This window comes from Chlamydotis macqueenii, chromosome 8, assembly GCF_036417535.1.
Source record: "Chlamydotis macqueenii isolate bChlMac1 chromosome 8, bChlMac1.mat, whole genome shotgun sequence".
In the NCBI taxonomy this organism is placed as follows: Eukaryota; Metazoa; Chordata; class Aves; order Otidiformes; family Otididae; genus Chlamydotis; species Chlamydotis macqueenii.
The window spans coordinates 19,464,290-19,485,220 of record NC_141563.1 but is presented as its reverse complement, the minus strand read 5'-3'; the positions used below and the strand labels follow the sequence as shown (position 1 = coordinate 19,485,220).

Genomic DNA, 20,931 nt, shown 5'->3' with positions numbered 1-20,931 from the left:
AGCTTCTGAGGTTAATGCTTATACACCAATTCTGTGTGTGACAAAGTGGAATTTGCTGCTAAAGCACTCTTCATATAATAAATGCCATGCTCGCTCATTTCCTGTGAAAACTGCCAACAGCTTATGCTTTGCCTTCTTCCAAAGAAGAAAAAAATACTACTTACCAAAGTGATTCACCTCAGTAAATGAGGAAAGTTTAATATATACATACACCCACATTTACTCATATCTGAAAGCATTTTAATTATATGGATTGTTCTTGCCATTTCATCATTTGTTCCTGCCAGCGTAACTGTTGAGCAGGCTCCAGCAAAAGCCAAAGTACTACAGATGCTGTCTTGAAAAAAAAAACACACACCATATCATAAGCTGTCCTAAGACATACAGAAGTAATTTTCTACTTTCATAGGTGCAGTGATATTTGAGTCTTCTGTTGTGGTCACAGATAAAGGATCATTTCTGCAACCTGCAGTATTTCTATGATCTGCAAATATGCAAATTATTTTGCATAGAGACACACTTTAATTCACAATTCTATGTACAGTGTTTTATATTCATTAAAGGAATATTATAGAAAACATTTTCTGCAATGTCAAATACTTAGTCTATCATTTTATTTACACTATTTGCTTCATTTTAATATTAAGATGCCAATGCTCTTACTCCTAGGCATTATCAAAACATTACACCTCTGGGGAAATACAGAAGTCTGTAAGACTGTCTTACAGAGATAACCTAACTGTTAAAGGGATCGATCATTAAAGACTTGGTGACACAGTAAATAAATAATTGTTTTAGAGATCAGTAGTTTTAAAACAACTGTGCATTGTGCAGTTAAAAGTTCTAAACATCTTGTGAAATGCAAGAAGTTTGTGCAGTATCACATTGCCAAAAAAAAGCTGAAGTTATTTCAAGTATTTAATTTAAATAGCCCTTACAGAGTCTTATATATTTAATTGTTCCACCTGCTTCACTGGAGGAGGTTCCAGTTTTCGGGAAAGTGCAGTTAAAATCTGGCTGAATTTCTCATATCTTTCATTTTGATTAACTTGTGCTCCTTTGCTGCCCCAGAGCAATCTCATTTGAAATTCTGTCTTGAAGATTTCACTCATCTCTTCATCTGGCTGGAAACCTAGTAAGAAAGAAGAAGCCCACAATATCACCATCAGGCAAGTTTTTTATTCAGAAGAAATGGCTTTTATACTGTATTCCTTCCAAATAAGCTAAGTTTTAGTATGCTGGTTCCTTTTTCATAATTTTAACAAGCTAGAGAAAGAGTGACATCCTGTCCATCTCTGACATTCTAGTAGCACACAAGTGGCCCTAGGGACACTGGGCCAGGTTAGCCTTTGCTCAGTTCTGATAGTCTAGAATTGTCATTATAGCCTTAAATACAATTACACATGTATACACGCTGCCTGCAGAAATACTTACTTCCATTTCTGTCCCTTCCCTTAAGCAAGTTTGAAATAAAAGTCACATTATTAACACATTGCTGCTTTCTGGCTGCAAGCAGTGAAGCTCTCAGTGTTGCGTCTTGCGCTGCTATAAGAATCCTCTTACGATGGGTGGTGTGTTATTCACAAAAATCAGGGTAGGAATTTTAAATTGTACAGAAGACAGGAAGTGATCCTTGGTCCTTACTGTACTTCTATTCAGTTGCTAGAAGGGTCAGCATATTAAGTCATGAGAACTTTGTGTAGCAAAAAAATGTATGCTCCATTGCTTACTGGAGAACTATAGTGCTGAATAATTTACTGTCCACTTCTAAACAATATTGATGTTGTCTCAGACTGAGTGAGTTTGCTGCAGGATCTTTCCTACTATCTATCTCAGCTCTCATGAAAGCAGAAGAATTTCCTGCACTGACACTTAGTGGCACTTACTTAGGCAGAGATCTTACTCTTCAGACATAACACACAAATTCCATGGATGTGCAGCAGTTTCTCCAACTGGTGCTCCCTACCTTCCAGCATCCTTTCTGCAGTCAAGCTGTACATCTCTGCGTTCCGTGCTATGTGACGAGCTGTGGCCAAATGCTTGAGCATTATTTCGCAGCTTTGGTCACTGCTTTCCCACAGGTCCATGCCATCAAAAACAACAGCCTGTCGCTCCATCAAAATAATGAGAGGCATCAGCAGTGGCACTGTTACATTGTTCTGTGGAGCACTGATGGTCTCTGGGATAAAGAGTAACAAACATACATATAATCAGACATTATAAAAACATGGTAATTGACAAAGTTACTGTAACTGCAGTACTCTTTTCAAAGTTGGAAACTACCATTCATCTTCCATCTTTCACATTAGCACCTTACCTCAGATACGCCTGTCCTACAAAGTTTCCAGTGAACTGCTTGCAGGAGAGGGCCAAGACAAAAATCAGTGGTGTTGAAAAACTGTATACACTGAAGGAAAAGGCTCTACTGAATTACTGGACAGTGGCACAGATATTTTTAAACACATTTAAAATCTAAGTAATTCCAATAAATTCTGTGAGGCTAAAAGTTTTTCTTCTCTACCTGTTCTCTTAGGGAAATGTTCAGAGAAATGTTCTCATCTACCCCATGCACCCCTTTGCAGACTACAGCTGCAAAGAATCTGACGCAGCAGCACTTGATGTGAACAGAGGAATTATCTGACTGACTAATTCTTTGTATGTGAGGATTCATTCTTATTCAATAAGCGAAGCAAAAATCTGCCAGAAGTAACTCTCCTCAGAGGAAGATTTCTTTTTTTTTCCTCTTTTTGAGGCAGTATGATGCAGAGTGTTCTGGGTTTTGCTTCACAAAGAGGGAGTGGGTTTGGGCAGAATGTTACCTTCTGCATTGGTACATGCACACAAGCACATACTGTTTGTCTGGCAGACTGTTTCCTTCTATTTCATTGTCTTACACTGCATTATACAAATTCATGTAGCCATTTTAACAGATGATTGATATACACAGCTATTGAAACGGCAGCCGCCTCATCTCCCAACACAGGAAAGCAGTAGTGGAAGAGTTAAAAGGCTAAAATAGAAAACGGTGTCACTCATACTCACTGTTCCACTCATCTTGTCCTTCATGCAGAGCTTTACTAAACGGCTTCAGCTGTTTTTCATACATAATGGCAGTTTGGGTATAATGATGTCTTAGAGAGGTCCAAGTTTGTTCCAACCTGGTGATCTGTTCACACAAAATAAGAGAATACCCATTACTGACTCCATAGCCGTTCATGGGAAGAGTACACTGCTAGCAACAAAGTTTCTGTTCTGAGGATCTCTCTAGTCTTGAAGAAATTGTAGTTAATTTCTTGAGGAAATTGTAAGTTAAATAAACCAAACTACTCCATGTTTTGGAACATAAACAGATTTTTCACCTGTGGCATTTCCAGTGCTTTCATAATGGCAGAAAATGCATACAAGTCTCCCAGCGAGTCCTTCAGCTCCACGGCAACTTGGATGATCCTGTTTAATGTTGCTGCTCTCTCTTCTAGATTTCCTGTGCAACCCAAGATATCCACAGCTATTCCTATTGCCATAGTGTTGTGCCTGTAAGTGAAACAAGTTATACTGCTGGTTACAAATTACTAAATTAATAATCCCTTGTGCTGTAAATGTGTTCAGAGAACATCAATTCAAAGGTGCATTTCAATATCTTGGTGTGCCCAGCAAACTTACCAACATCTTTCTATCAAGAGCAGTAATACCACTATATAGAATACATATACATTAGCTTTGAATTTGTGTTTTAATACATTTTCCTAAGATAGTACTACTAGACAAAATTCTGCTCAAGTAATGAATGAACACCCAGTTACTGGAAGATTGCCCCAATTACCTTTGTCCTCAATCCTAGGACCTCTCCCCTAACTTTCAGCAACCAAACTACTGAAATTTCAATCAGAGAAGCAGAACAACTAGATCAGGGATAGGCGGCCCTAATTGTTCACCCTTAATTTGTGCAGAACTTTTACAGAAAGCATTGCTGATTATTTTTTTACTTAGCCAGATCATCTAGCCTCTTCCCCAGTTGCAGAAGACTCCTACCTCCAATCTCTTCCACAAATACATGCCTAGCTAGATTGTAAGTCCCCTGAACTTTAGTTTCCCGAGCTCTTAAAGGAGAGCTGAGGGTGTTCAGGAGCTCTAGGACCCTGCTTTCAATACAGTTCCCCTTTCCCTGTATTACATGCATAGAGTTGCCCCATGACCTCACGGAATTTTTCCTATGCAAAAAGAAGTTACATGCCATCTCACTAGGTTATCTTCTGTACACATGAATTCAAAAAACGTGCAGGAGAGCATTCTTTGAAGAAATGTAGAGTACAACGTAGCAACTATCTGATCTTCTGGCCATCTGCCCTGGAAAATGAGTAACAGGAACATTTACCTTTCAATTAGGTCAAGGCGCAGTTGATGTCCGTAAGGCAAGGTAATAAGTTCAAGTCCAGAGTTCACTCCCATAACCCTCCTCATCTCTTCAGAAACTTCTAGTATCCTCGCCACCTGTCAAGTGCAAAAATGTGTATGTGAGTTCTGAAACCAACTTCCTTCCAAAAAAATCCCTAGCCACATAGCAGTCCTCTAGGTTAGCATAGGGCATACAGAGCTAAATGCACAGCGAGCAACATTAGAAAACAGTCGTCTAAGAAAAACTTAACTAACGTGCACATGCAGCGTCTTACACAAAAAGAACAATAAAATACTTTTTGCATGATTCAGTCATCAGAAAACAAAAGGTGGGACCAAAATGCTTTATCAAACTGTCTCCACTTCCAGAAGGAGATTCATATGCAAGCTCCAGAAAATGTGGTGCTCTCTCTTGGCCTGATCCTTGTCAGAATGGCACTGCTCTTTGGCCTTAAAGATGCAGAGATTTGCCTCACCTTCTTCATTCCTAAAAAGACCACTGCTCAGAATGTTTTTAGATTACACCACAGGGTCCTCATAGGATTAATTAGTAAAAGGACTTTAAGGAGGACACTGAGTATTGAGTGCCTAATAAAGTCAGTATGTCAGCGCTGACACCCTCACCAATTTGTCTTTGCTGTTTAAACATACCGTATTATCTGCTGGTTTAAGGCCTGTATGTTGACACATTTACAAACCAATCTGCCTGCTATTTTCTGATACACCCATCAGCAGACTTTCTTGGTTATTAAAAGATGAAAGCTGTCTGGACCATGCAAGCAGCCTCACTGGTGCAAAATCTAGCACTAGAGAAACCTGTTTTGCTTCTGGAGATGCAGGAGTGATATGAAGCCCCTGAAGACACACTGATTGCTCCTTCATTACAAAAAGCCCTCTCAAGCATGCAAGTGGCAGATATTCACTCCATCACTTACCATATGGCTGCTTCTTTCATCATTAGAAATGTCATTATTTAAAAGGCAAACTGAGCTACTGATGACACCAGAAGACTTGCGCTATGAATTTCAGCCTTACAGTTCTCAGTAAGCAATACAAGCATTTATTCTGGCCCAGTTCACATGCCAATCTCATCATATCATGCAGTTCCTATCAGTGCAGTGCTATGCAACAAGTTACCAATGAATAACAGTCATTGGCTCTCAGCACTCCAAGATGAAGATAAAACAGGCTTCTCTACATGTCCCAGCTAGTTACTGTTCCTCCTCCAAAATCCAAAAATCTGTTTCTGTAAAACACCCCAGTCACTCTTAATTAATTGTACAGGCTCCCACACTTCCAGTTTCCTTGTCCCCATTCCAAAGTTTACAGGATTTAAAATAGGGAGACTAATAATGAGCTAATTGAATATAATATATGTATAAACCCCCTCACTACTTCTCTAAGGCATGCCTATCCTATGCCTTCAAGCAACAAACTCTCTAACAATATATTAAAAGACATTCTGGTTAGTATTAATAGGTTGAAGGAGGAAAAGGTGAATTTTGGAGCTAAAATGTTAGAGAATGCTGTTACTACTCTTGAAACCATAGTAAAGAAGCCACAGTCTATCAGTTCTGAGAAGACTAAGCAGCTGTGGAGCTGGCTTGTTCTGAGTCACCATGTCTGCGTGAAACCTCACTCAGCAGCAGCCAATGCTGCTACTGAGGAAACAAGCTGTGTTTGCCCTTGGCAGGAACCCAGCAGCTGGCAGGCACTCACACACGCTCATCCCGCTGCTGCTCCAGTGAACTGCCCCGTTATGAATCAGTGCAGCAGCACTAGAAGAGTGCTACAGACACATTTCTTCTGGAGCACCACCATTCCCACTTCCTTTCTTTCCAAAAAACCCCAACAAACAAAAACAAAAACCAACAAAACCCAAAACCAACAAAGCCCATGACACTTGTTTTCTGTAGCTGCTCTATGGCAGGTACAGCACTCAGTCGTGCCATCAAAGTCGTGCAGATTCAACTGCAGTTGCATTTTTTTTATTACACAAAGTAATCATTTCATAAGGAGATTACTTCTGTCTTTCCATCTTTCTGATCCAACAACTGATCTCCAAGCCCTGTCAGGTGAACAAAGTCTACATTGTGATAAATAGTTCTTTGTGTTTCTACATCTTTCTAAAAAATTCCACTACCAATACAGTTCTCACATAGGAGAGAAACACAGAAGTCCTGATAGCCATTTTCCCACACCACGTATCCAGCTGTCAGACAGAGATTTGGACAAAGATTAGAAGAGCAGCTAGTTTTACAAGTTGCACTGAACATCTTGCATTACAGCCAGCAGTATAGCAACCAGGTAATGTCTGTCTACTGTTTGTCCTTGCAAGCTAACTAGCTATTTCCCTCATGAGTAGTTTTTTCCACAATGGTTTACAGCACAGACAGCTCTTCCTCCAAGGATTAGAAGAAAGGCTGAATCACAGATACACAGCACCCAATAGGAGACTAAAAAGATGTATGGAACACTGAGTATTGGAGTCTAAAGTTAAAGATGGTGGGAGACCTTTAGTGCAAAGTGTTTGTTAACATCCTTGTTCTTCAAATGGAAAAAAAAAAAAAAAAAAGAAAAAACACCGCACCCTAAGAATTCCTGCAAGTCAATACATTTATTATATTAGCTGCAAATCTACCCATTAATCTTTTCAAGTAACTTCTTTAAAAAGTCTAAACTTGCACAATAGAAAATAAAATGCAAGAATCATTATTATTTTTTTACCTTGCAGTCCATTCTAAGAATATGCTGTGCAATAATCTTTGGATTGTTGTTGGTGAAAAGCTCCTTAACTTTTCTTAACATTGATGTTTCCAATGGCTTGTTTTCAGGAGGAAGTAGTTTGGATTCAAAATCATTTGGTTTAAAACTAGACACCATCTCAAAAACGGGTGCAGAAAAGATGCTATCTTCTTCAGCCATCTCAGTTGAAGCTTCTAAAGGACCTGCAGAGTTCAACATAGGGTCATCTTCCAGGATCAAAAAGTTTGTTTCAGAGTTCCTGAATGAATGTGTTCCCCTCTCTTTTCGTGTCAGATATTCCACATAGCTGTTTTTCTGACATAAATGTTGTTTTGCTGCTGCAGGATCTCTGGCAGGGTTTAGTTCACAATAGTGTCCTTCTGAACTGTGGGAAGCCAAAGGAGAATCTGGGGGCTTCATCAGGGGTGCTTTGCTGGGTTTAGGTGGAGGCTTCGGATAGAGCTGACTGTCTGATCCTCTAAGAGCTTCCCCTACTTGTGACTCAGAGGTGACTTTCTGAAAAACTGTGGGGCTTAGAGAAGGTTCACTGCCTGTTCTAAATGCAGGAGAGCTTGGACAGGAGTCTGCATCTGCTTCAGGTAATCGAGATGGATGTCTTGAACCTGCAGGGGGAAATGGTAATTTAGAAGACCAAAACATATGCAATTCCTGATGCTTATCCCAGGTTTCATCTCTTAATACACTTCTGGAGGAAAATATTGTTAGATCATGTCAATTATTCACTGACAAAACTGTATATGAAATTATATTTTTAAGAATGAGCTAGCCAGCAAATTCCATTCACTTGTTGATCCTCCTCAGATCTAATACACAGAACAGCTGCACCATAATATTATTCTGTGGTAATGCTGACAATAATTCCAGTCCCTGCTGCATACATAGGCTATACTGTCAGAGCTGGATGGTCTCCATGGCTTGGAATAGGAGGTTTCTTTGTAACCTGATCTAGGCTATAAAAACAGAAACTTCCAGCCATACCACATAAAAGATGAGTCATTTCTGAGAATGACAAGTTTGAGATTAAAGACAAGCTTCCCACAGTCAAGCTTGAACCTGCAATAAGGTATGGAAGGAATGAATTTCAGGGATCTTTTTGCTAAACAGTAGCTCATTTGAAGAGCTGGAGAAACACATCCATATACTTCTGTGCATTTATGCCTGATCTTGTACTCACTGCATATACAAACCTTGGGATCCAGTATAAGGACTGAACCCTTTATCTCACATTCCCAATCTCCAGATCTCAGTGCATTTGCTGGTAGCTACAGCAAAGTGGCCAGTTGCATCATGTGGGCTTTACTACTTGTTTCCAGCTGGCTCTCCAGTTATGCAGACAACAAGATCTGCAAATTGCAGTATGACACCAGAACCTGCTTGGAGGACCCCACGACAAAATGCACAGCCGTACCCTTTAGGTTAACTGTTCTCGTACCAAAAGAAGAGTTTTTGCAGCCACAGATTGGAATAAGATAATCAATTCAATTACAGAGGGACAGAAACTTGTTTTATCAATGTCTGTCCATCCCACTGTTAAACACAGGAGCACACTCTTTCTATCAAAATACAGTCTCACTATTCATATACTTAATATTATCCCTGTCTTGAGAAACCTTTCCACAACAGGCACTATAAATTTTAACAGCTATTGTATTCAAAATGACTAGCAGCTTTGAAAGTCAAACAGTAGAATTTGTCCACATGGGAACAGATGCATCACTGCAAGCTTTCTTACACAGTCTGTTAGTGTGGAAACAATTGCTCAAACCTCTGAAGAATCTGAGAAAGAAAAAGCCACGATCAACAACTGACAAGTGCTGGTACATTTTTTATCACTGGAGGAAGACAATGACAGTGGTCATGGAACCAGACATCAGCAAAGGTGTTAAAAGGAATGAAAAGCAAAAGGGATGGGAGGGAGAGAGATTTGAGAGACCGAAGGACAGAACTGAGTACAAGAGCCATGGCAGTGCTTTTCTCCTGGTGAGGAACACTACTACATCTGCATAGTTTACCCTGAGAAAAAGCAGTTACCAGAATTTCCATGAAACATTGCTTCTACCTAATAGAGCTCTGTCACAATGACAGGAGTTAAATAAGTCAGTTCTTGTAAAGCACAAGTGCAGAAAGGTAACGCTGTCCAAAAGGATGTTAATGCCAACTGTAGCTGTCATTTTTTTGTGTGTGGAAGCCTGCTGACTTCAGTGCTAATGTACTAGTTGGTGCACTGTAAATAAATTTAAAAAAAAAAAAAATCTATTCCAATGACTTAAAGAGCAAGCAGTATGCTAACACAGCTTACCTCGGCCATTAAATACAACTGTATATACAGTACTCACACACTCAAGACTCTCACTTTGGTCTGAAGTGTAACGGACCACCTGGGCACACACAGATTCTAAGTGTGAAACATTTACTTACAAAACATACCTATTAGCAGATAGCTCTCTGACTGGTGAGCCTTTAGGGGGAATCTTTTGTCCAGAACATGATCCAAACTAGCTGGCTGGCTACCACTTTTTTCTTTGTTTCTAGGGTAAACAAAAATGCAAACAAAACCATATCAATATATCCAACACTCTTAACATACAAAGCCAATTGCTAGAATATATCATAAGCAGGGCAAGGATCATTAGCTTTCCGCTTGGGCAGCTTATAAAAGGTACTTCATGTTGGTGTGGTAGCAATGAAATGGGCTGTAACATGTGTGACCCTGCAGCATTCGTAGAAGGTGTTACTTTGAATGTTGAGACTATTTAATGGAACATTTGATTTGGACACTGAAATTAGGATCCATTATCCCATACTTGGTATTTTTATGGTGGAAGTCAAATATGGAAAAACAGACTTCTCTGGAGCAGCAGCAAGATTTTATTTTAATCTTTTGTCTTATACTAGTCAAGATTTGCTAAGTCACTGAAGAATGAGTTGCACTGCTGTTGTGCTTCCAGAGTCTACATTTTGCTCTCCCTCTGTGGATTTCAAACGAATTTTCCCTTCCCTCTCCCCAATATGCATCAACTTGCAAACTGAGAACCAGAACCAAAGCCATCACCACCTTTAAGCAACTAGTCCATTTGGAACTGCAGACATGCATCTTGTTTTTCCAAAGATATTTTCAGAATCTCATTATTGCACTCATTTACCAGTCTGCTAGAATTACTTTCTTTTGCTAGGCTAATCAAACGGCATTCAGGAAGCACTATTTCACTGTCGTAATGGAAATGTCAGGGATAAGAGCCTCCTTATAAACCTGGGGCATGCTCTGGGTCACATGATTAGCAAAGACTGTGTGCAGCCTTGCCACTTACAGCATGGCTTCATCCATCCCCACTTATTTTTACCTCCTTAATGTAGCTTCAGTTTTCTGAAGATCAAGCCCCATAACCACAAAGTAGTTAGCATCTTTTTAACAAAGTCAGGAAGTTTCAAAAATCAGGCCCTAAAAAAATCCTTTGCTAAAAATCAGCAAACTCTCACACCTAGTCTTCCCGGCCCTGTTCAACATCTCTGTTGGTGACATGGACAGTGGGACACAGTGCACCCTCAGCAAGTTCGCCGATGACACCAAGCTGTGTGATGCCGTCGACTCGCTGGAAGGGAGGGATGCCATCCAGAGCGACCTTGACAGGCTGGAGAGGTGGGCCCGTGCCAACCTCATGAAGTTCAACCAGGCCAAGTGCAAGGTCCTGCACCTGGGTCATGGCAATCCCAGGCACAAATACAGGCCGAGCAGAGAATGGATCGAGATCAGCCGTGAGGAAAGGGACTTGGGAGTGCTGGTGGACGAGAAGCTCAATACGAGCTGGCAATGCGCCCTTGCAGCCCAGAAGGCCAACCGCATCCTGGGCTGCATCAAGAGGAGTGTGGCCAGCAGGTCGAGGGAGGTGATTCTCCCCCTCTACTCTGCCCTGGTGAGACCCCACCTGGAATACTGTGTCCAGTTCTGGAGCCCCCAACATAAGGACGTGGACCAGCTGGACAAGGTCCAGAAGAGGGCCACGAAGCACGAAGATGATAAGAGGGCTGGAGCACCTCTCTTATGAGGACAGGCTGAGAGAGTTGGGGCTGTTCAGCCTGGAGAAGAGGAGGCTCCGGGGAGACCTGATAGCGGTCTTCCAGTACCTCAAGGGGGCCTGCAAGAAAGATGGGGATAGGCTGTTTAGTAGGGCCTGTTGTGATAGGATGAGGGATAATGGTTTTAAAATAGTGGGGAGTGGATTTAGATTGGATATTAGGAAAAAAATTTTTACAGTGCAAGTTGTAGAACACTGGAACAGGTTGCCCAGAGAGGTGGTGGATGCCCCATCCCTGGAAATGTTCAAGGCCAGGCTGGATGAGGCTCTGAGCAACCTGATCTAGTTGGGGATGTCCCTGCTTCTTGCAGAGGGGTTGGACTAGATGACCTTTGAAGGTCCCTTCCAACCCTAACCATTCTATGATTCTATGATCTAAAATTAAATTGAAAATTCACATCACCTACAGCAGGAGCTAGAGTTACCTCATTTCCCTCCATAAGGACAGCAAAATTAGAGTACCTCAAAAGATTTCCTCTGAATATGCTCTGCTCCGGGGATTGCATGCTGGATATACCAAGATTCAGCCTTTTTGCAGTTTCTGTTTTTCCGTCAGGGATACTTGGCTCTTTTTGTTGGACTGGAGTTACACCATACTTTTCTTCCAGACACCTGAGAGGCACAGTCCTGTTGATAGGCTGAAAAATAATTGCTCCACTCTGCTTTGATATTGGTGTGCGATTCCCAACATAGTATCTAACTAAGCCGGGGATACTGTCAAAACTTTCCAGTTCAAACTGATACTGAACACGACAGTAGGCTTCATTGAGTCTTAGAACTGTTCTGTTGATTTTAAAATGCTGAGAGGTATTTTTCCACTGACAGGTAAGAACAAAGTTCCCAGGACTGGACAGAGAATCCCTAATCAGAAAATCTCCATCTCTCTGAACTAGGCCTTCTGCCACCTTTGAGGAAAAAGAATTATATTAAAAAAATACTTTCAGAATCAGAAAACAAGTAATCAACACATAGCAACAAAATATTGTTAAACATAGGACTTAATTTTGCTGCTCTTGGAGGACCGACAAAGCTAGAAATACAAAGCAAAGCAAAGCATGAAGTGTGGTAGAAGAATGATGTCTCCAATCCTAAAATTAAGAGCTCATCTCACAGCAGAGATCTGCAGGGACTTCTTGGAAAATGCCCAGCAGCCAGAAGCATGACCCATTTTTGCATATATATTTCCTTCCAGTTTGCTAACAGAAAATAAGGCATGAAGGGAAAGCAAGGACTCAGGCTTTTAGAGTTTAGACAATCGCACTGAAGCTTAGAAGACAGGACCCCAGAAATTATCCTTTTTTTACTATCTTAAGAGACAGAGGCTTTCATTTTTTATTCTTTGTGAATACTGCATAGTACTAGAAAAAGTCAGAAAAATCCTGGGTTTCTGTTTTGAGTCAGTCCTTTCATGTGATAAAATATGCATCTACCAGTTAATCTTAAGTGCAGTGTATGTGGCTGCTGTGCCCGCTCTCCTCATTCAGGTGAAGGGCAGCAGGCAGTTCGCAGCTCCAGCAAGAGCCGGGTACGCACAGGAGGGAGGCCCGCAGGGGGAGCTCCAGGTGCTCGGGGAACCTGAGCTCCAGCCCAACCACAGCTTTAACATATTTTAACTACGATTGTGAGGATCAAGATTAAGTTATTACATAGATTTTGTAGTGGTTTTTTTTCCCCCTCCCTCAAACTCCAAGTGCAAGAAAGAAAATTATCAAGAACATTTAAACTTTGATTAAGAACACTGAACCAAATTAATGTCCGTGTATCTGAAAAATACGTGGGGATAGTAGTCTCATATAAAGCTTAAATTCCATTTCCGCCTTTATTCAGTGCACACAAATCCTGACATACCTGTACTTTCCACCAGTGTCTGACCTGAATCCTTTCTCAGCCTCATTTTATGCCAAGCTGCGATAAATACCATAGCTTTTACATGAATAATCATTATGTTTCTACTAAATTAACGCAGATGTCAGAGATGTGTATAGTACTTTAGTGCAGTTCTGCTTGTCTATAAAAGTTCAAAGCACATTTGGCAAAGCAAAGACCACGTACCTGCCGCGGAATTCGTCCATGGTACCAGGCATGGCTACGCAAGTCTTCACTACTTAGCTGCAGTTCTTCCTCTAACTCCTTCTTCAGTTTTTCTGGGCTGTTGTCCATAACTTGCCTCTCCCTAGAAAACTGCAATAAAAGATTAAAAGCTTCAACTGTGCCAAGTTTAGTGATTAACATTTTACCTGGGTTATAACTTTGATCACATGATCTGCACCAGCCACTGGAATGCAGGTGCTGCTTTTAGCAGGCTGGCTTGGCTTCACTCTCCAGACCGTATTTGCAAAACCAAGCATTCAGTGAGACAACATGTGATTGTTACGCACTGCACAGAACAGAGCAAAGTGTTCTGCCTGTACACCAAGTTAATAATGACACACCTACAAAGTCACTTCTCTTACTTCCTCTTCCCAATAAGAATTCTAACTATATCCCAAAAAATGGAGCGGGGCCAAAATGCTCTGCTCCAATATTCTTCCTCCTGTTTAAACGGCCATTTTAAATTCAGATTCTTCCCCCCTCCCCATCCCCCTTGAACCCATCCAATTAAGAACATTCCAAATGCATCAAGACAGGCTAACCTGGACATACATAGTTGTTCAGTATTTCTGCTGCACTGAAGAAATGTTTGCCAAAGTAAATTTTCAACCTTAAAGGGCTTACTTCTAATGGTCATTAAATCTCCATGTACAAGATGTTCCTGTCTTAAGGGAAAGGAGATCTTGTTGCCCCTTAGCACAAAAAAGCATGAGATCCACTTGGAGATATCTCCATCACCACTATACAACCACTGTAAGATTCTCTGGAAAATTCCAGTCTTCATATCTTCTCGGAGCACAGCTTCCATGCTGGAGCACTCTGGCTCCTTAGTCCTTCCTGTGGATGCAGTGTTGCTAACAAAGTAAGGAGCAGTATCTTCTCTAGAGAGTTCTCATGTGCTCTTTCATAAGCACTCAGTGGAGGGAAGTTGTTTGGACTTCATTACATTTGCCAAGGTCTGGGGACTCCAGCCTATCTTTACTGTTGCTGAAGAGTTTCAAAAGCCTAAGATACCCAAGAGAAACAGGTTCCCTGCAGGGAACATGTTCTACATTGATTAAAGAATCGGAGTATACCCCCTCTCAAAAGAAATCATATTTTTAAAAAGAGAGAGGGGCCTCCAGCTGAAGAGCAGAATAAAATGCAAGATTTTTCCCCAGTGCATTACGGATTTTTGTTTTAGCTCTGGATAGGAGCCAAAGCTCACACACTGATGTAAACATGCAACATGTATTATTTTTAAAAGAACTGGGAATGCTCACCCACCAATCCTCCTCTTTCCATGAACACTGGTCTCTATAGCATTTTCTTCTTCATATAGAATACGCACAGCTCCTAACAGTGGGAGCAGGTGGCACCCATTTAGCACTTCTTTCAATAATCCTCCCTGCAGTTTCAAGCAGACTGAATTACAACAGATTACTAGACAGCAGATTTTTTGTGGAATAATGCCAGAAGAGGCATCCTACTACTGCCAAAACTATTTAAACATGCTGGGAGCCCAGAGAAATTCTGAGATAAATTCTCCTCTTCTCTATGCTTTTCTCAGAGAAAACTAAGGCTTCTCCTAGACAAACACAAATGAGCGTAGTAACTTATACAGGAAGGCAATAGGTAAAGATCTGGTAAAGAATAACTTTTTGCCTCAGTTTTGCTTCTGTGAACCATAACAGGGTGGTATTTATCCATACAAATGTGGTTCAAAATGGACAATCATTTTCAACAAGTAAATCCTTTGTACTTTTGTACAGTCAAGGTCTTTCACCAAGTCCTCCCAAGCTTTACAAGAAGAAAGGTCCGTGCAGGAACAAATCATGCCACAAAAAAAAAAAAAAGACCTTCACTGCAAGGACTCTTTCATAAAACCATGTACAACATGAAGAGATTATGTTACTGGGTGCAGAAAGAGTCACAGAAGAGGTCTGGTGAGGACTCAAGTCCAAAAGGATATCGAAGTATCAAAATATAGTGAAGTAAGGCCAACACACCCCCCACTCCCCAAACCTCTGTGACCTATCAGACTAACATAGCTAAGGGACTAGTGGCACATGCCTGCCACTTTTATTTCCCAACTCAAATGGCTGGGTACAATTTAAAGCTGACTGGCATTGATTTCAGAATTAACAGTTAACCTTTTCACTGCCACATCTTATAGAACCATAGCAAGCATTATAGCATTTACATAAGTTGAAGGTAGAATGAAGAGCACACAAATTGAGACCAGACTTTTCAAGAGTACTTTTCTCCTGACCATGCAATTAAGCAGCTGGAGAACTTCTGAAGTATCCCCTCTGATCTAAACAACAGCGTTCAGCTGTATTGGTATACAAACCTTTTACATTCACAGCTGTGTATTTTGCAGACCTTCTGAAAGGAACTACTACTTTTATGTCAACTGTATTTAAGTTTTTGAAAGATGCTTTTGACTGAATAGAGATATTAAAAAACTCAAAACTACTGTACAAACTTACCATCATTCCAAAAGCACCTCACTGTATCTCAGTGGTATGCAAAGCTACTGTAAATTGAACAGACTACTGAATTTGCTTAGGAGAGCTAGATTCTTAACCAACAAAATGAGCTACAGGTCTTTGAATGTGCACTAGTTTTATCCATTGTACTGACACAAATTATCTTAAAAAAACAGACTAATCAGGTTACAGATACACATGAATTACAAATACAGCAGAGAAACCTAGAATTTCTTCTGGTGGTTAAATGGATTTTTCACTACTCGAATGAACATAGAGACACATACTACACTTGAATTACATCTAGCAACACAATAAGAAAAACATTTAAGGAATCCAAACCAACTAAATTGTTAACAGTCATGATTATTGATTTGTTAAAAATCCTCTCCACCATGGTCTATCATGCCAAGCATACTCTGATTGCCAGAGGTCAAACATCTCCTGAGATGAAGTAAATATGCTTAAACAACCCCCTTAGCTTCCACTAAGCTCTGAACTTAGTGGAAGAACTCCTGTGGCTAGCACAAATGCCGAAACACATAGGAGATAAACTGCTAGGTAAGCAAGTTTAGTAATAGCATGTCTTCCTGGACAGTTTTTTGTTGGCTGAGACTGATTTCTTATACAACTTATATCCATTAAATAAAAGTGTGACTGATGAACTGCCTGTAAATATACCAGCCTATGCCGTTGTATTCTAAGCACTACACCTAAGGCCTCTGGTCCTGCAAGAATCTCTGCATACACTGAACATCCCATCAGAGAATCACTTCGATTGGAAAAGACCTTTAAGATCAAGTCCAACCATTAACTTAGCACTGGCAAGTCCACCACTAAACATAAGTCCATAAGTGCCACATCCACACGTCTTTTAAATACCTCCAGAGATGATGACTCAATTACGTCCCTGGGTAGCCTGTTCCAGTGCCTGACCACTCTTTCAGTACAGAATTTTTTCCTAATATCCAATAATAATAAACCTCCCCTGACACAACTTGAGGCCATTTCCTCTTGTCCTACCACTAGTTACTTGGGAGAAGAGACCAACACTCACCTCACTACAACCTTCTTTCAGGCAGCTGTAGCGAGTGATAAGATCTCCCCTCAGCCTCCTCTGCTCCAGACTAAACAATCCCAGTTCCCTCAGCGCTCCTCATAAGACTTGTTCCCCACACCCTTCATCAGCTTTGTTGCCCTTTGTTGGACACACTCCAGCAACTCAGTGTCTTTCTTGTAGTTAGGGGCCCAAAACTGAATACAGTATTGAAGGTGCGACCTCACCAGTGCGAAGTATAGGGGGAAAATCACGCCCCTACTCTTGCTGGGCACACTATTTCTGATACAAGCCAGGATACTACTGGCTTGTAAGGGCACAAAAATCCCTCCAGGCACAGCCTACACAAGCATGTTAGTGTGTAAATAAGGAAGAGCGTAAGATTAGAACAGCATAATTAGCTATGTCAATGGCATTTATTTTAAAAGAAAATGTGACCTATCCCACACAACCTGACACAGATACTTCAGCCTCATTTCCCAATAGCACCCAAAAGTTAATGGATAGTAATGGTATGCTGTAAATTTGCACTAATTCATAGTGACAAACCTTTATTTAGCAGTATGTTCTCAGTTTATGCCTTTGTCTAAGGCACTTTGTTGGCTCCTACCCAATGACAAAAAGAAACTTGAATTTACATTTACAGTTAGATAGTGAAGCGGATGGTATAAAGAAATGTTAAAAATATAGAACAAAAACTAAATACTTTAGTATATTATGCAACAAAACACAGTTGAAGTGACCTAGGAAAGCTTCCAGTTTAAATGCTCTAAGATTTCTAAGTGGCAATAACCCTGTCAGAGATCCCTGGAATATAAAAGCAAATGAAGTCAGCAGAGCACTTTTCAAACACAGATGCTTTTCCTGACCGTACTAGAAAAAAACTCACCCTAAGCAGGTGCTTTCCAGAACTGTTTGGTCACATTGTTTCCAGTCCTGGTGCTATTTTAAGATATTCCTGCCAAGCTAAGTTTTTGTGAACAGGTCTTTAAAAGAAAAATATAAACTATTTAGGCAATACAATATTATCAACCTCCAGCAAACCCCCTCAATCCTACTTACATACTCAATGGAAAACCTAGAGAGTCAAGAGTTTAGATGGGGAAAAAAATTTCCAGTGAGTACAAGTATTTTAGTGTTTTTAAGAAATGCCAAGCAAGTTTATTATATTTCACAAAGGATTTATACTTCAGGGCCATTAAACTAAAAGCAGACTGTGCTTACAGATGTAACAAGCTATCCTTGATGTTACACATTATTTTACATTTTTCCAGGCAAATATTAATCTAGCGTACCAAAAATGGAAAATATCAAAGCGTAAGGAAGTAAACCACCAAAATATAACCTTATTCAGGGTAAATTTAAAGAGGACTTGACCTACCAAAATACACTATACCTATGAAACTTGTGAACATATTTTAAAGGGAATTTCTCACAATAATCTATTGCTTGTCCATTCAAGGATTTACTTTCATTTGAGGGTTTGGCACTATTCAAAGGAAACTCCCTGTATCAAGCTGTTGTATCAACTATCCTAGCCGAATTTATCATGTTAGATTTGTATAATTTTTAATGGTGCTGAATAATCTACTGTATGAGTTTGGTGGTAAACAAAACAGAAGTCTCACAGTTATTTCTGTTGCCTACTGGCAGTGGATTCTTTCTCCAGTTCATATCTACAACTTCAGCAAAGTACATGTACCAATGGCATTTCAAAACAGCTGAGGGGAGAATCACATAGGTTTCTACATACAGGCCCAAAGTTGCCTATCTTATGTGTTCTAGCTTTCACGGCTTACCCCAATTGTTATTAATTATTTCCTCTCTAAGATGATAAAGTTTTTATTTGTTTGGTTGGTTTTTAAACAGCTTGAACTAGGAGGGAAAGACTTTTACTCTCTGGACGTAGTTTGGAAGTGGTCCAAAATCTGTCATGCTAGATCATCTCCTTCAGTTCTGATAATTCGGTAGCTCATATCACCTCTCTTTCTATCCTTCTGGCAAAGCATTATTTACTTAAAGCACAGTCAAGGACTGTTACAGGTACATGACTAAATGTGGTCACATTTCCATTCAATCTCAAGTATTTCCTGGTGCTTTGCACAGCTCTGCTACCTGATATTTAGATCAGCCCAACAAGCAGCCTTGGAACCACCCGATTTCCTCTTCCCTTGAAGATTTCAAGAAAAAAAAAATGGAAAGAAAAAAAAGAGAAGAGACAATTATTAGGGATAAATGAGAACAGCTCTGTGAAAACTGAAGTGTGATCTGATTTAGGAACTAAGTCAGGCCAGTACCTTTCCTAAACTTTTAATAAATGTACTGTATCTATCTAAACTTAATTTATTATAGCTTTCTCCCAAATCCTTTTCTTCAACCCTGGAGGCCTGCCATTTTTGCTTAAGTGCACCATGAACTACAACTTTCTCACTATGTAAAATCACTAGGTCCTACAGAACCTCCAAATAAATGAGGAGAATTAGGAGATACTTTGTGATTCAGCAAAAAATTAAATTTTGTGAGATTTACATAGCTTTTAGTCAAGTGGGTAATTTAACGGAAAGACCAATCAACAGAAAATGTGAAGGGGATGCTAGGGCAAGAGACAGGAAATACCAAGAGGGAAGACAAAGATGTAAAATGAGAAAGAAGGGAAGGGACACACAGATACGGGACAATAAAAACATCTGGAAAAGTGGGGAAAAAAAAAAAAAAGAAATTCTTCTATTTCCAAATCACTAGAGAGGAATCAACTTGTTCATAGAGAAAATGACCGTTTTATTGTCAATCAAGATATACTTCACTGGCTGCAGAGATCCCTTAAGTCTCTAACCCTGTGCTCTTGTGATCCTGATCAAACTGCCTGTCTGGCACTATGAGTACAAGCATTTTAAAATAGACAGTTAAATCAATTTATAACATGTTTTCATTTTATTTATAATAAGTATAATATATTTAATTTTACTTATAACTCCACTAATTGGCCTTCAGTAATAGATGACAACTTTTGAGGTTACGGATGAAAAGAGAATAAATCACCATGAAGACTTCCATCATAACAGCTATTTAAAAATCAAATAAACTCGATCACGTACATGTTCTCAGTCAGCCACTATGAACAACATAACCTGCCTGACATTCACAGAAAAGTGGCCATTTTTTAATTCACTAACAAGTGAGATATTTGTTTGGGAGGAGGAAAATAAAAAAGGCTTTTAGTACCAAGTTCAGTCTAATGTTAACTGAAGTTAATGGAAAGAATCGGTTCTAGTGGACTCTGCATCCACTTTCCAGTACAACACTATACTGATAACAACTTTTTAATTTTCTAGGTGACCACATTCAGAGCTAGGAGGACAGACTCATTTCTATAATATGGATTCTGAGAAATTCTGAGTTTAGAGTTAGTAAAATCCTAATCTCCTCACTCAGTGACTCTGGGGATTTTGACTACCAAATCCAAAGGATTTTAGGAGTTGGGTAGCTTTTTTTTTAAGCTGAGAAATACCTAAATGAAAGGTATTAGCAAGAAATTAAATGTGTCAATATCTACTGGAGAATGTTTCCATTGCCATTGAACAGGAATCGCTTACGGAGCACCGGTGGTCCCTGTGCTATCTATATATTAGAGGGTATACTGCAGTGAAAGTTTGATAAACTGTATAAAATTACCATGGGAAATTGAAAAAAGTTATATAGTATAAGACTCATCAAAACTCAAACCCAGCAGCAAGACAATGGGGAATCAAAGTTCAGGAAGCTGTACAAAATTTCACATAATTTTGATAAGTCAATTTTTCCCCCATCTGGCCTTCTCCAACAACAACAAATCCAACATCAAAAAGGCAGACTCATAATACTGGGTGGTGATGACTTGTTATCAAATCCAACTGCCTCCACATACATGCTGAAACTGGATACATCAAGCCCAAAGATGCCAGTGAAACAGATTTAGATCATCACATACTGAAGAATTATTAATTAAGATCTACTGTCTATAAAAAGTGTTTGCAATTTATCCAAGATAAGACATGGCACTTACAATAAGTTGCTGCTTATAAAAGGCTTATTACGCAAGCCA

The 20,931-nt window shown here is 39.9% G+C and overlaps 1 protein-coding gene across 9 annotated transcripts in view; it reads right to left on the bottom strand.

The window, feature by feature from the left end:
* Positions 1 to 172: 172 nt before the first annotated feature.
* The window catches only part of BCAR3 (BCAR3 adaptor protein, NSP family member), a 104,583-nt gene continuing 83,824 nt past the window's right edge, over positions 173 to 20,931 (bottom strand). For all 9 annotated transcript variants that reach the window (XM_086753359.1, XM_086753360.1, XM_086753357.1 and 6 more), the window contains 9 exons: positions 13,284 to 13,412; positions 11,694 to 12,136; positions 9,586 to 9,686; positions 7,120 to 7,760; positions 4,373 to 4,488; positions 3,360 to 3,531; positions 3,043 to 3,166; positions 1,967 to 2,179; positions 173 to 1,132 (listed from right to left, as the gene is read on the bottom strand). In XM_086753359.1, the coding sequence (XP_086609485.1) occupies positions 945 to 1,132; positions 1,967 to 2,179; positions 3,043 to 3,166; positions 3,360 to 3,531; positions 4,373 to 4,488; positions 7,120 to 7,760; positions 9,586 to 9,686; positions 11,694 to 12,136; positions 13,284 to 13,412 (2,127 nt within the window). In that variant the 3' untranslated portion in view covers positions 173 to 944. The remainder of the gene's footprint in view (positions 1,133 to 1,966; positions 2,180 to 3,042; positions 3,167 to 3,359; positions 3,532 to 4,372; positions 4,489 to 7,119; positions 7,761 to 9,585; positions 9,687 to 11,693; positions 12,137 to 13,283; positions 13,413 to 20,931) is intronic.